At 52.6% G+C, this 13,664-nt stretch overlaps 1 protein-coding gene across 1 annotated transcript; it reads left to right on the forward strand.

The window, feature by feature from the left end:
* The first annotated feature begins 1,358 nt into the window (after window positions 1–1,358).
* On the forward strand, window positions 1,359–10,123 carry LOC134557575 (cytochrome b5). The gene is made up of 5 exons (XM_063410698.1): window positions 1,359–1,569; window positions 6,671–6,799; window positions 7,242–7,268; window positions 8,548–8,579; window positions 9,455–10,123. Exons 1-5 carry the CDS (start codon window positions 1,411–1,413, stop codon window positions 9,543–9,545), a joined length of 438 nt encoding a protein of 145 aa, XP_063266768.1. The 5' UTR covers window positions 1,359–1,410; the 3' UTR covers window positions 9,546–10,123.
* The last annotated feature ends 3,541 nt before the right edge of the window (window positions 10,124–13,664 follow it).

Raw genomic sequence — 13,664 nt, forward strand, 5'->3', positions numbered from 1 at the left:
AGTAACTCTTCCTGTTGGAGCTAGGTTGGGCAGGGAAGGATCTAGAAGGGAAGACATTGGTTTGGAAAGGTGCCAAGAGCTGGGCTGCCTGGGCACAACAAGGAGCTGGAACACTGCCATGTCCAAGGATCCTGGGTTACACACAGAACCAGGGAAAGGGCCCTGATGACCGGGAGGAGGTAGACAGAAAGGATCAAAAAAAGCAGCTCAATATTTAATATTAATTAGGTGACTGTGAAGAGGTTTCAGAACAGGTTGAGCTTTTAATGCCCCAGTATCTGGGTAGGTGAATGTATGGACTTGCCCAAAGAGAGAACTTCACTTGAGCTCTCTTTAGGATCTGGGGGATTTGTGACCTGCCCGGCCGTGAGCCTGCTGGACTCTCCCTGCACACACCTTTAACCTTTAGCCAGTGCTGGTCACAGTTTAGCACTGACAACACAGCGTTTCTGCCTCCTCAGCAGTTGTTAAACAAACATCCACTGCCCAGCCTTGTACCTGTGCCGCAAGTGCAAGGAAATAAATTCCACAAATGCCAGTTCATAAAGGGAAACCATTGGGTTCATGAGTTACTCGGGTCCCTGAACGGCCTCTGATTCTGAACCTGCTCAACACGGCTGGAAGGAGGAGAGAATTACCCAGTGCTTCAGGCCTGAATGTGAACTTTGCTTTGCAACCTGGGAAAGGTCAGGACCTGGGGATGTGCTGCACCGCCACCGGCTTGGTTCAAAGGGCTGTGGGATCACATCTATTTTATATACACGCAGGAAGAACCAAAAGGAACAGTGGAAAAGCTGAGGGCAGGCTGCTGACGGGCACTGCACTCTGCGGTGGCACGGGCGTAGCAGGGCTGCTCGGAGCCAGTGCTGGGGGAATAGGGGCTGAAGTGAGCAGGGCCTGAGGAGCCCGGGGCTGAGGAGCCTGGCGCTGAGGAGCCCGGCGCTGAGGGGGGAGTGGGGCTGAGGGCCCGGGGCTGAGGAGCCCGGGGCTGAGGGCCCGGGGCTGAGGAGGGAGCGGGGCTGAGGAGGGAGCGGGGCTGAGGAGCCCGGCGCTGAGGAGCCCGGCGCTGAGGGGGGAGCGGGGCTGAGGAGCCCGGGGCTGAGGGGGGAGCGGGGCTGAGGGCCCGGGGCTGAGGGGGGAGCGGGGCTGAGGGGGGAGCTGGGCTGAGGGATCGCTCCCGGTGCCGCCTCAGAGGCCACGCTCGCGCGCCGTTTCCCGCCTTTCGCCCCGGCTGCTCCCCATTGGCCCACGCCCGCCGCCGCGCACTCCCATTGGCTGTACCGGCAGCGCCCCCCTCTGGCTTGCTCCCCATTGGTCCCCGGACAGAACGGAATCCGCGCGGGGCGTTGCCATCGCTACGGCGGCCGGCGCGGGTCAGGCGGCGCGTTCCGCGGAGCCGCGCCGGGCAGCATGGAGGGCGGGCGGCGCGGAGAGGCCGCGGTGGCGGCGGCGGGGGACGGGCCCGCGCCCGTGTTCACCTTGGAGGAGGTGGCGAAGCGGAACTCCAGCCGTGAGGCCTGGCTGGTGATCCACGGGCGCGTCTACGATGTCACCCGGTTCCTGGAGGAGGTGAGGCCTGGAGTGAGGGCTGCCCGGCCTCTGGGAGCCGAGGGGAGCGGGGAGAGGCTGGGGCCGTGTGAGGCCGAGAGGGGCGGGGAGGGCCCTGGGGGTCAGGGACTGCCGTGGGGACAGAGATGCCGGGCCGGGTGCTGGAGGAGGGGGCGAGCAGGCCCCGCCGGGGTCTGGGGGGTCCCGGTGTCCCTGGGGCAGCTCCCCGGCCCGGCTGTGCGGTCTCTGGGGGCCTCTTGCCCGCGGTTCTATGTCCAAGGGGCGGAGGGGATGGCGGGTCAGGGCAGCCCGAGGCAGGGGTTGTGCTGGGCTCCTCTGAGGCGATTCCAGATTTCCCAGGAAATGTGTTCAGGCAGGTCCCGGGGAGGTGCGGGTTTCCCTCAGTCACAGGACCTCACTCCGCATCCCGAAGGGTGAACGGGGCACTTCAGTTTGGATGTGAAGCCTGCGGGGGCACCCCAGAACTCGGAGGAGGTGACAGTGACACCGCAGCCACCACTGCTGCCTGCCCGGAGGGGACCGAGCACCAGCTGTCTGCAAACAATGCAGCTGCTGCCAAATCTCCAGGTCCCTCTGCTGTGGGGACAAAAATTCCTTCAAGATGCGCTGCTTTTATCTTCTGATTTTGAGAAGGTTCAGAGTGGTGTCCTAACTGTTGAGAGCTGGAAATGGAGTGGGAATAAACATTAACAAAATAGTAACGTCCAAGGGAATGGCGTGAAGTTGTACCAGGGGAGGTTTAGGTAGATATCAGAGAAAGGTTCTTCCCCCAGAGGTGCTGGCACTGCCCAGGCTCCCCAGGGAATGGGCACGGCCCCGAGGCTGCCAGAGCTCCAGGAGCCTTTGGACAGCGCTGCCAGGGATGCCCAGGGTGGGGTTGTTGGGGTGTCTGAGCAGGGTCAGGGGTTGAACTTGATGATCCCTGTAGGTCCCTTCAAACTCAGGATATTCTGTGATTCTGTGGTTCTATGAAAATTTCAAAGGGGTTTATCCCAGCTTAAAATAACAGCAAAGACTTTGTGGCCTTTGCAGGGCAATGTACAAAGGTTGGGCTGAACCAGCTCCAAAGAAGACACCTCACTGAGATGCACGTGTTCCAGCTTGTTGGTTCTGCTGGTCTGAACTCAGCTCTGGCTTCCCTCCAGGCCCACGTGGTGGAAGCCTGTGTGCTGTGGAGTGACAGTGGCGAGGGTAGAGGTGCATCAGGCAGGAGGGAGTGATCCTGGAGGCTGTGCCTTGCTCTGCAGATCTCAGTATTTATTTATAAAGTTGGACACAATCTGGTTTCTTCTTTGGGTCCAGAAAATGACCAAATCCCAGAATTGTCCGGGCTGGAAAATCCCTCCCAGACCATGGAGTCCAAGCTGTGCCCAATCCCCACCTTGTCCCCAGCCCAGAGCACTGAGTGCCACATCCAGGCCTTGCCACGGATGGGGGCTCCAGCACCTCCCTGGGCAGCTCCTTCAGATGAGCAACGCTTTCCATGACAAAATTCCTCCTGATGTCCAAGCTGAGCCTCCCCTGGCACAGCTTGAAGCTGTTTCCTTCTGTCCTGTCCCTGTTCCTGGGAGCAGAGCCCAACCCCCCTGGGTGTCCCCTCCTGTCAGGAGCTGTGCAGAGGCAGAGGGTCCCTCCTGAGCCTCCTGTTCTCCAGGCAGGGCAGTTTGAAAATAAGAAAATAATAATAATAAAATAAGAAAATGCTGGGTTAGGGATTAGGAAGAGCCAGAATGAGCTGGAGGTTGGGACAGGATTTGCACAAGCTGCAAATCTTGTCTTACACTTGTGTCTGTGCTGTGATTCAGAGCGTGGACACTGCAGGGAGGTTAAGTCTTCACCTCGATGTTCTCTGTGAGATGCAGTCTGGGACCTGCTCCCTGGGACACCTTTGGAATTATAAGTGAGCCCAGAAAAACACTTCAGTCCCTCCAGCAAGCCAGGTTCAGCAGTGCCCTGAATGTCACCTTGAGATGGTGTTTCACCCTGAGATGATATTTCACTCTGTCCTTTCCAGGCCCTTTTTCCCATTTGTGTTTTTCTGACATAAAAGCACGTACTTGGACGAGGGAGAAGGAGAAGAATAAGGGCACTGTTGAGCTGTGCCAGCATAGCTGACACAACCCTGTGCTGTGCACACCCCTTGCTGGCACAGGGGAGCTGTAGATCAAGGCCTAATTTATTGGCAAAAATCCTCTTCCTATCTGTTACCCTCTGGAGAGCCGGGGAGCGAGGTGCAGCTGATGGGAACCAGGAGCTCGTGTGTGGTTTGGAAGTTCTTGTTTGGTTTTCAGTTGTGTGGGACCCGGGCTGCAGAGCGGTGCCCTTGGGGTCCCCCGGCCCCCTGGGCTCCCTGCAGCATCTGCTGGTGCCTTTGCTCACAGACTGTTTGGCTGGGACTGCTGAGACTCCTGGCACGTTCCGTGGGGGGGATTGTGCAATCCTGAAGAAGTCACTGCTAAAAGGCCGAATTTGGCTTCACGGTTCCTGCAAATTACACACTGCAGGTCAGCTAACCCGAAATCCATGTGCTGCTGGAGGCGTAGACCTGTTCAGTTTCCAGTTCACACTATGTGTAATTGGAGTAACGAGACATCTATCACATAACAAAATTTGCTGAATTATAAGAACACGAACCAAATCCAGGAGATGTGCAAAGACAGCAACTGAAATGTTGCAGGTGATTCTGGGAGGTGCAACCTCCTGTGCTTCAGAGAGCCTGTGAGAGCCTGAAATGAAATGGGATTCTTTTAAAATCTAAGAGAGCCTTAGGTGATCTATTTTCTCCCAAATCTGGGTAACTGGACCACAGCAGGATACCTGTTATTACTCCTGGCTGCAGTGGTCTAGATAAGCACGTGCAGGCTGTGGCTGGAGCAGGGGGGGCTGTGTGCTTGGGGTGAATGGGGTGGAGGGAGGCAGCTGTACCTCCTGTGGGTGCTCTGGGGTCTGTCAGGCTCATATTCACCACAACGGTATCAAAATCTGAACTTCTGTGCGCAATCTGTAAGAGATTTATTTGCAGTTTTGCTAGAGGGATACAGTTTCTCTCCATTTTCACACATGACTAGGAGAGTCTGGAGAGCCCTGTTTCTCCAGGAGGCTTTTGTGCCTGTTATGTGAGGCCACAAGCCACAGCAGCTCCCACAACTCTGTGTCTCAGCACATGCTGATCCTCGTGATAAGTGTGAGCAGGAATCCATTTCCAGTTTCCAAGTGGAAGGAGCCTGGGTTGGGACACCGCTGACCCAAATCACTCAGTTGGTTTCAGGTATAGTGTTCTTCAAGAGAAGGAGGAGCACCAGGTGTCTGAGTTTCCTCCTGCTGATGTGCTCCAGCTTTGCTGAGGTGTTTTTGGAAAACTCTTTCCATGCCTTGCACCCAGTGCTGTGCAGGATGTGTGGATCATTCGTCCAGGTGACTGTGCTCCTTGGTTCTGGCTTGGATGGTGCTGGCACACGATTAGTGCACAGGAATTATCTTCCCTCTCTTGGTTTATTTCTTTGACTCTGGGCACTAGGAATGGAAGTTTCAGCCCTCCTCAACCTGATGATCTTCTCTTACCTGACACAGTGATCTAATTAGTCCTGGAGCTTAGTGTTGCTGCTGAGCTCGTTTGTGTCTCCAGCAGGTCTGTACCAGCAGTTCCCAGGCATTTGCAGACAGGTCCTTGGAGTTTGTGGGGAGGGGACTCCAGTCCCTCCCCGTGGAAGTTTGGGATGTGCTCCCAGAGGCGTTTGCTGCGTGCCCTCAGTTCCAAGTCACAGTGTGTGTGCTGAAGGTCCAATTTTATTGTCACCTCTCTCCCTCTGGTTTGCTCTTGGCTGCTTCTTGTCAGAAACGGACATTTTGCAGCCGTTGTTTCCCCTGGAAGTTGTTTCCCCCTCCATCATTTGCAGCACTGTTTCCATGTTTTCCTGCAGCAGCCGAGCTGCAGATTTGGGCAGTTTTGTGGCAGAGTCTGTGACTTCCTGTACAAATAGTCTGGGTTTACGTTTGCTGGGGTAGGACAAGGTAGGAATTGTCTGGCTGCAGCAGTGCTGTCTGGAGGACAGAGCCCTTCAGAAATAGGAGATGCCAAAATATTTTCAAGGTCTTTTTCTTTTAGGCTTGGAGATTGCAGTGAAAGACAGATGTGCACTAATAAATAATTGTGGATTTAGCAAGTGCATAGAAAGGCTTCAGAGCCAGAGATGTAAAGGAGAGTGAACTTTACTGTTCTCCTTCTCTCTTGGATTTTATCCTTCCTCTGTGTTTGGTAGGAAGTGGGATGGCCTGGTGGCAATATTCAACCTTTTGGCAGCAAAAGCAGACAAACTGAAGGAAAAGGGGGGTGGCAACTGCTCTGTGTCTGTGGGAAGGAGGAGGATATGACAGAGAGAAGCAGGTGTGTTGGTCCTTTGATCTCAAATGTAGCCCAACATCTCCTCTCCAATTCAGGGCTGGTTGCCTGAAGCCCTGGAAAACTGGGTTAGTCCCTGTGCGTGCCCTGGGATGTGTGACCATTTATTGGTGGAACTGGATTAGCTGGTGGTTCACACTCTGGCTGTAGGGGGATTGTCCTTTGCTAGGTCTGTGTTTGGTGCTTGTCATTGCCAGGCTGCTCCTGGAATTGTGGCATCAACAGTGGACAGAGCCCAGCCCAGCACAGACGGAACCACGCCTGGGGTTTGTGTCAGTTCATCCCATCTGAGAGCCAGCCGTGACTGGCTGCCACCCACGGCAGTGGCACTGTCACTGTGGGCTCCCTGGGGATTTGGCTGTTGGAGCTCTGGGTCTCTGAAGTCAGGGGATGATATTAAACAGTATAATTTCTGTGAGATTTCATGATTTCCTTCCCCGGTGTCACTCGTGGTTGCACACAGGATCAAGTTCACTATTGCACATCCGTGTGCAGAGTCAGCCAAACATAATTTTTGTAGTACCTGAAGAAATAAAATACCCTTTCCTCCTGGTGTCTGTGAATTCTTCTGGCAGATTTTATTGTTGCTGTGGGTTGAGGCATCCAGCGGTGCAGATTGGGAGGAACACTGGTGACATCTTCAGTGCCTTCCTGCAACCACTCCTGGGCTCACCTGGGCTCACCTGGACTCTTCTCTTCCAGCACCCAGGTGGAGAAGAGGTGTTGCTTGAGCAAGCCGGCAGAGATGCCACTGAGAGCTTTGAAGATGTGGGGCATTCCACAGATGCCAGGGAAATGCTGAAGCAGTACTACATCGGAGAGGTCCACCCGGTGAGTGCCTGGTGTAGCCCCCAGACAAAAACACCCAGGGGTGTCTTGTGAAATGAGTCAGTAGCTGAGGGGTTTAGGCAGTCCCTGTATTGTCCAGGGTTTCTGCTGGGGAAGCTGAACTAAATTAGTCTTCTCCTTCCACCATTCAGGACAAATTTCTCGCTTCATTTAAATTGGGGCACTTAAGCTGAATTCATGGGTTCCCTCTGTAGCTGGTGGAAGCGTAATCCACCTTTGCCTTGTAATTCTGAGCTCAGGAGGGTGAGAGTTCCCAGGGGCACAAACACCACTTTCCTGCCTGCCTTTGGGTGCCAAAGGAAGGACTCCTTTGAAAAATGAGCCCAGGCAATTACCTTTGTACAGAACAATTCCCTCATAAAGGCTGCAGCTTGCCTTTGAAGTCAGCACTTACCTCTTTTCTTCTTCTTTTTCTCCCTGACAGAACGATCGTGAAAAGGAAGGTTCTAAGGTAAGCTCTCAGCGTTTCAGTTTTCTGCTTTTATTTAATGTCACATGTCTTTTGGAGGCTTTTTTCTCCTCCACGTTTTTTTTCCTGTGGAGCTTGTGGCTTTATGTTTACGCAAACTACACATGAATAAATTTCCCAAGCAAATTCTACCTTTGTTTTTGTTCTGAAGCTCAGTGGGCACCTCAGTGGGAAATTGGAAGTGAGTTTTTGTGCCCTTTCTCTGCTGGCAGCAGCAATGTTTTTTCCACACCTTGAGCCACAGACCATTTTTTGCATTTCTGGCTGTGTCCTGACCACGGAACTGGTTTCCTTGTTGTTCCCTTCAAGCCAGGAGACAGCACACGGCCAGGGGCTGGCTGGCAAACAGGAATTCTCTGTTAACTGCCTCAGGGATCAGTGGTGTTGCTTAACACTCAGGTACTCCTGGACTAGAACAGGGCAGAGTGTTGCAAAAATGCCTTTGGAAGGGATGGGGAGAGGGAAAGGCAATAAATAGAATCCCAGCTGGGAGGTAAACATGTGCCTCGCAGCTGGCTGGGCTGGGAGGCCTGGACAGGGCACAGCTCTGCCTTCAGCAAGGCTTTCAGGAGCAGGACCTTTTCCTCGGAGCAGGACCACTGGCAGAACAGCAGGAGTCCAGAGGGGAACTGTCAGCAGGGAAATCAAGATAACTCAGGCTGGGTAAAGCCTGTGCTTAGTTATGACATGGAGCTGTGTGATTATGTATATATTCACTGTAAAATTTATTGTTTAATTCAACTCGGATTCATAAACAGAATCACCTGCTGAAAATGTGCACAGAAAGCAGTGATGAGCAGATAGCTCCCTTGGATCTGAGTTAAAGACTTTATTCAAGTATTTTTCTCTTCTGATCAAAAATTCCAGCACGTTATGCACAGCTGAGGGCTCTCTCCAGAGGGCATCATCTGTCCTAAAAGGAGGTTCCAGTGTAATTTAAAGATGGCAGCAAGAGAGAGAATCAGTAGTGTACAAATAAATAAGGGGGAAGCACAAACCCACCCCAAACTGTGATGTAAGAAGCAAGGCCTTGCTTTGAGAGGGGTACAAGTTCCAGCATGAAGTTGGTGATTGGGTGGGACAGATTGGATTGATGGAAAGAATATAAAGATGACAGCAAACATCCCCAAAAGCATCCACACTGTCGACAGGGGGTGTTTGGGAGAGGAGAGTTACTTGTAATCACACGTTCAGGCTTGTTTTGTTAGCACACGTTTAATATTTCTTTGTTCCCCTGCTAACTCCCTCTTTCCTCCTCCAGAAGCCAAGTAGGACATCCTCAGGCCAAACAAGGTACAGTATCTCCTGAAAACGAGAGTGGGAAATGGAGGGGCTGGGACTCTAGAGCTGCATGTTAACTCCAAAGGGCAGGGAGATCCCCGGGGATGTACTGCAGTGTCCTTCTGGCAAGCAGATACTCCAGAGCAAGTGCCAGAGGGTGCAGCTCCCTCCTGGCCGCGAGCCCGGCTCTGCTCTGCGCTGGGCAGAGCCAGCATGGCAGTGTTTGGGGCTCTCTGCCCCTGTGCTGGTGCTGCACGGCAGTGCCTGCATCCCTGTAACCACAGGGGTTATTTGGGTGGTCGCTGTGGGCCGAGGGGTGGCACAACGCAGTGACGGGTGGGTTTTAGAAGGATTTTACCATGACCAGCCCTGTCTAGTTGAAAATCCTTAAAACCAGCACAGGGCCCTGGTCTGCTGCAGCTCGTGCAGAAGGTTTTGCTCAGGAGGCTGCTGAGGGTGAGCCTGTGGAGTCTGAGCAAGGCAGATTTACTGGGGCACAGCTGTAGCTGTTGCCATCCTTGAGTCAACTGTGCTGTTTGTACAACACAAATTACAGCCTGACTTATTTAAGGAAAATAAAACCAAACCAACAACAACCCCCCCCACTGGTCTCTGGACGTGCCAAGCTGGAAACTTCAGCCATCCAGCTGCTATTTTATAAGGCATGAGGCCACACTGGGCCTCTCATGGGGACTGGCAGAGCCTGTGCACAGCGCCTGCCCGCGCTGTGGCCGTGGTTAGGGGGCAGCCTGTGGGCACAGCTCCCACGTGTTCCCTGGATGTGTAACAAGGGATGGACACTGGGAATGGATTATTAACTGGATGCTTTCTTCTGGCTTCTGTGGTGTGTACGTTTTAGTTTGTTGTTTCTTTTTCTCTCCCCGTAGTTTCTGGTCGACATGGCTGATCCCCATCGTTGGAGCGCTGGTCTTAGGTTTAATGTATCGCTATTACATGGTGGATGGGAAAAGCTCCTGAGCTGGCTTTGCTGGGGCCTCAGACAGCCTGAAAAGAGGGAGAGAGAGTGTGTGTGTGCAACACATGGAGTTCTGCTGCCCTTAGCCTTCCTGCCTTGCTTTTAGCTCTGAATCTGTGAAGTGATGTTGATATCCATGGGACCAAGCTGATTCCAAACTCTATCCTAACTCTGGGACCCACAGATCTGTTGTACCTCCCTCTCGCAGTGGCAGGGAAAGAGGAACTTCCAGTATTCCCTAACATTGGTGTGGTGTCCCCCGTGCTCTCTCTCTCTCTTGCTCTCTCTCTGACATAACCCCCAGACAGCCTCTCTCTCAATGCCTTTGCGTTAAGCCAGACACCATGAAAGAGCTGCCCTGGGCCTGTGGCTCTGCCTCAGCCCTTCACACAGTCAGGAATCATCTGCCAGTTTTCTCCAGCTCTTGCCAGAAAAGATGTTCAGAGCTTTGGTTCCACAAGAACATTCCCAGAGCGTGCAGGCAGCACTAATTGGAGTGGCAGGGAATTGTTGGTTTGGCCACCTCTTTCTGTACCTGTCTGTTTTTAACGGTTAAACAAATACATGGATTTTAAAAGTGTTTCTGTTCATTTTGTAATATTTGTACTTGTTCCTTTGGAATGTATATCCTGTGAACAACTTATATCGAATGCTGGTTGGTTTGGGTGTTTTCGTGCTGTGCGTGGCAGAGCCAGTGGGAACTGGCATGTGGCTTCTGGAAATGCAGATTCTTCTTTCTCCCTGAGGTCATGATCTGACACATGTATGGGAAACTAAACTCATTCTTACGTACTGTGAATGTGCACCATATGGGGGAAACAATTAGATCTGGTTTCTTCTCCCAAAATGAAAAGGGAAAAGAAATGCATTTGGGATTTGTGGATAATGCTGGTTTTGTCTGGGAAGAGAGGAGAGCTCTTGCCCTGTTTTGGTGTGTTATGCAGTCGGCCTTGAAGTGCAGACAGTGCACAGTTTGCTTCCCGTGCTGAGGCAGGAACCTTTGCAGCTCTTCCAGCACACTGATCTGGGGCTTTGGGATCTGCTAAATAAAGGGAAGTGGTGTCCTGAGCCCGCTGCCCTTCGGCAGGGCTGTGCCACCAACACTGGCTTTCAATCCAAACCTCCAGCACAGCTGATCATCCCCTGGGATTGCAGCAAAAAGGGCGCTCATACCCTGGGGTCCTGCTGTGAAAACCTCCCAGGGCTTGTGGGGATTCTTCTCTCTTCCACAAAACTACCGTGTCCTCCAGAAGATTGTGTAGAAGAAATTCTTGGATGTGGAATTACACTCTCCTTTGTAAAACCGAAGGCCAGGGAACTTGGAGCAAGAGCACTGCCAGGGCTGCCTTCACATTTAACACAAAATTGTGAACCATGAGCTCACTTTGGGGAAGTTTAGAGTGGATTCCGTATTAGGGAAAGGTTTTGAAGCTGGAAGGCAGATGTTGGCAACAGTATCACCCTGCTGAGTTGGGGTTGTTCAGGGCAGTGCAAGATTCCACAGCTGGTTTGGATCCAGGAGCACCAGGCCTGCCTGAGGAACAGGGCAGGTATGATGCTGGAAACACACCTGTTTTCTCCATAGGCAGCACTTTTACCTGGATTTTGACTTTTTTTTTTTTTAATACCATTTTCCTGACACTCTCTACATTCAGTTGCATTTTGGTTGCTCTAAATAACTTGCCATCATTGACCCTTGCTATCAGCTCTTGACTGTCTGCTATTGGGGAAATTGTCTGTCAATTCCCATATGTTATGGAACCCTTTTTTTTTGCTCTTAATGGATTAATTGCCATGGGGAGACTCTCAGTCTTGTTCCAAGGCTTCTTGGAGCGGGTAAGATCCCTGTTCAGTGCCTTGTGGAACCCCAAGTAGCCTCTGTCTGCACATGTGCCAGCTCTTCAAAGACCTCAGGGTGCTTGAGATGCATTTGCAGAAGCCACAGTGAAGCGTTCCCACTTGTCCATTAATGGCAAGGGGCAGAATGTCTGGGATGGGGCGGGTTGGAGAGAGCCCAGGGCTCCCCGGGTGTTCTCTGGTGTGGTGGTGGAGCCACCTCTGCTCGTTCTGTTCTGGCTGGCTCAAGGATGGGTCCCACAGGTGTGAAACTGCTCGGGCAGCAAGAGAGGCATTAACAAAGCTTGTTTACTCATTTTGTTTAAGGATTAAAACAGACAATTGCCAAGCTCTGTCCCCATGCTGAACCCGCACAGCCCGTCTTTGCTGCCAGTCCCCGCACAATGCCGGGACAAAGCTGTCTCAGCTTTCACCCCACAGAAACCTCTGTGGGTGGAATTCAATCTGGGCTATGCTCCGCTTCCTTCAGGTGCTGCGGAGGAGAGGTTGAGTGAGGAACTGGAAATATGAGCACGGAGGCAGCTCCTGTGGTTAGTGTGAGCGTGGTAGGGCTGCCCGGGAGTGCAGTGCCAGCCTCTTCTGCCTCTCCACCACCCCAAGTTCCTTGATGACGCAGAATGTAACTGTTAATTGGGCTGGTGGTTTGTGGAGGAGGGGTGGGAGGTCTGAGGGTGTTCCTGGGGGGAGTTGGTGCATGTTCTGTGATGCAAGCACCCACAAAATGCCATTTCTTGTACCTGGAGATTGCCTGGCAGGAGGTGCCAGGCTATGTGTTTGCTGTGTTCAATAAAGGTGTACAATAAACAGGTGTATTCCCCCAGGTGTGGGATGTTTAATGACTCCATCCCCATTACCCTGGGGTGTGTAACCCCCACGTTACAGGGCTCAAATATCCAGTGTTGGTGAGCTACTGCAGACAAAGGATTTGCCTTCCTGTTGGCAGAGGAAAAATCTTTTCCTTGGCAGGAGTTGGTGCTGAGCCTGTGCCAAGGATGGTCGGCAGCATGTGTGGCCGAGTGACCCGATGGTCCCTGTGGGTGTTGGGGGAGCAGCAGTTTGGGACTAAGCACTGCACAAACAGCTCCTGATTCCATACAGTATTCCATGCTGTAATTACAATGGGAGGCTCAAGATATTCGGCAGGGCAGCTCCCTACATCACCCTGATAATCCCAAATCACCTCTTAGGAAGTGCCATGAGCAAGTGGCGGAGCAGCCATGGGCAGGGGAAGAAGCCCCACGGTGTGTGACAGCGGCACCACTGCCCTGTGGTCCCAGGACTCCCACACTCACACCTCCACGAGAAGAGCGTGTAGGAGGGTTGTTTTCAATGGAAAGACGACATGGAGACCATAGAATTTGTCTCTTATTTGCATGTCTGCTTATAAAAGGATGTAACATCCCACTGCCGTGGCTGTCAGCAGAATCAGGCTCTTAAAATTTGCCTAATTATGGATCTTGCGGTACCATCAGCAGCCTCGGGGAAGCAATACTTGGTCGGAGCCTCACGGGAGGGAGCAGGAGGTTAGCAAGGTGCTGACTGGGGAAAAGGGCATGGAAAATCAATGGGAACATCTCCTTTGGTCCTGGATTTCAGCTGAGATAATGTAGGGAAAAAGGGCATGAACTGAGTGGGAAGCACAAGTTTTGGGGAGGAAGGTTGGGCTTTATGTTCTTGGCAAGCACCGTCTCACTGTAAACTTTATTTATCTTTGATCTAGAGGAATTGGGTCCAAAAATCAGAGAAATAAACAGAAGATTTCTGAACTATTTTTAAATCTGCCTCCAAGCACTGCAGGGTCAGTACTGTGCATAGTCCTGCTCCTCCCAGCACCGAGGAGGATTTGCAGGATGTCTGGAACAGAGATGGTAAAATTCAGGGGCCAGTGGGCCCCAGAAGAGTCCTGACACAGCCAGCTTGTGTTTGCACGTGACAGCTCCCACTTTGGGACAGGGAGGCTGTGGTGGCTTTATTCCAGGATTAAATGGAAAGACCCCTTTAATGGGATTTACATTTCCCCTCTGTTTTTAAAACCCGCACGAACCAGGAACATTTTCAGGACACCAGCAAATCCCGTGCACCTAAAGCTGGACCTTGCCCAGCGTCGGCCCTGCAGCCAAGTGTCCTGTTCCCTGTCACCACCATGGGGACAGAGGGGGACCGTGTCTCCTGACTGCCCTGCGCAACCCCGACGGCCCCGCTGCCTCCATCACGAGGGTGAAGTCAACGCCAATGTCACACGCTGGTGTCACACGCTGGTGTCA

Source organism: Prinia subflava, chromosome 13, assembly GCF_021018805.1.
Source record: "Prinia subflava isolate CZ2003 ecotype Zambia chromosome 13, Cam_Psub_1.2, whole genome shotgun sequence".
NCBI classification, from domain to species: domain Eukaryota; kingdom Metazoa; phylum Chordata; class Aves; order Passeriformes; family Cisticolidae; genus Prinia; species Prinia subflava.

What these genes read in the sequence shown, in the direction of transcription:
- LOC134557575 (XM_063410698.1), top strand. Translation starts at nt 1,411, where the DNA reads ATGGAGGGCGGGCGGCGCGGAGAGGCCGCGGTGGCGGCGGCGGGGGAC. An exon ending in ACATCGGAGAGGTCCACCCG is followed by an intron (nt 6,800 to 7,241) that starts GTGAGTGCCTGG and finishes TCTCCCTGACAG; the next exon opens with AACGATCGTGAAAAGGAAGG. An exon ending in GTGAAAAGGAAGGTTCTAAG is followed by an intron (nt 7,269 to 8,547) that starts GTAAGCTCTCAG and finishes TTCCTCCTCCAG; the next exon opens with AAGCCAAGTAGGACATCCTC.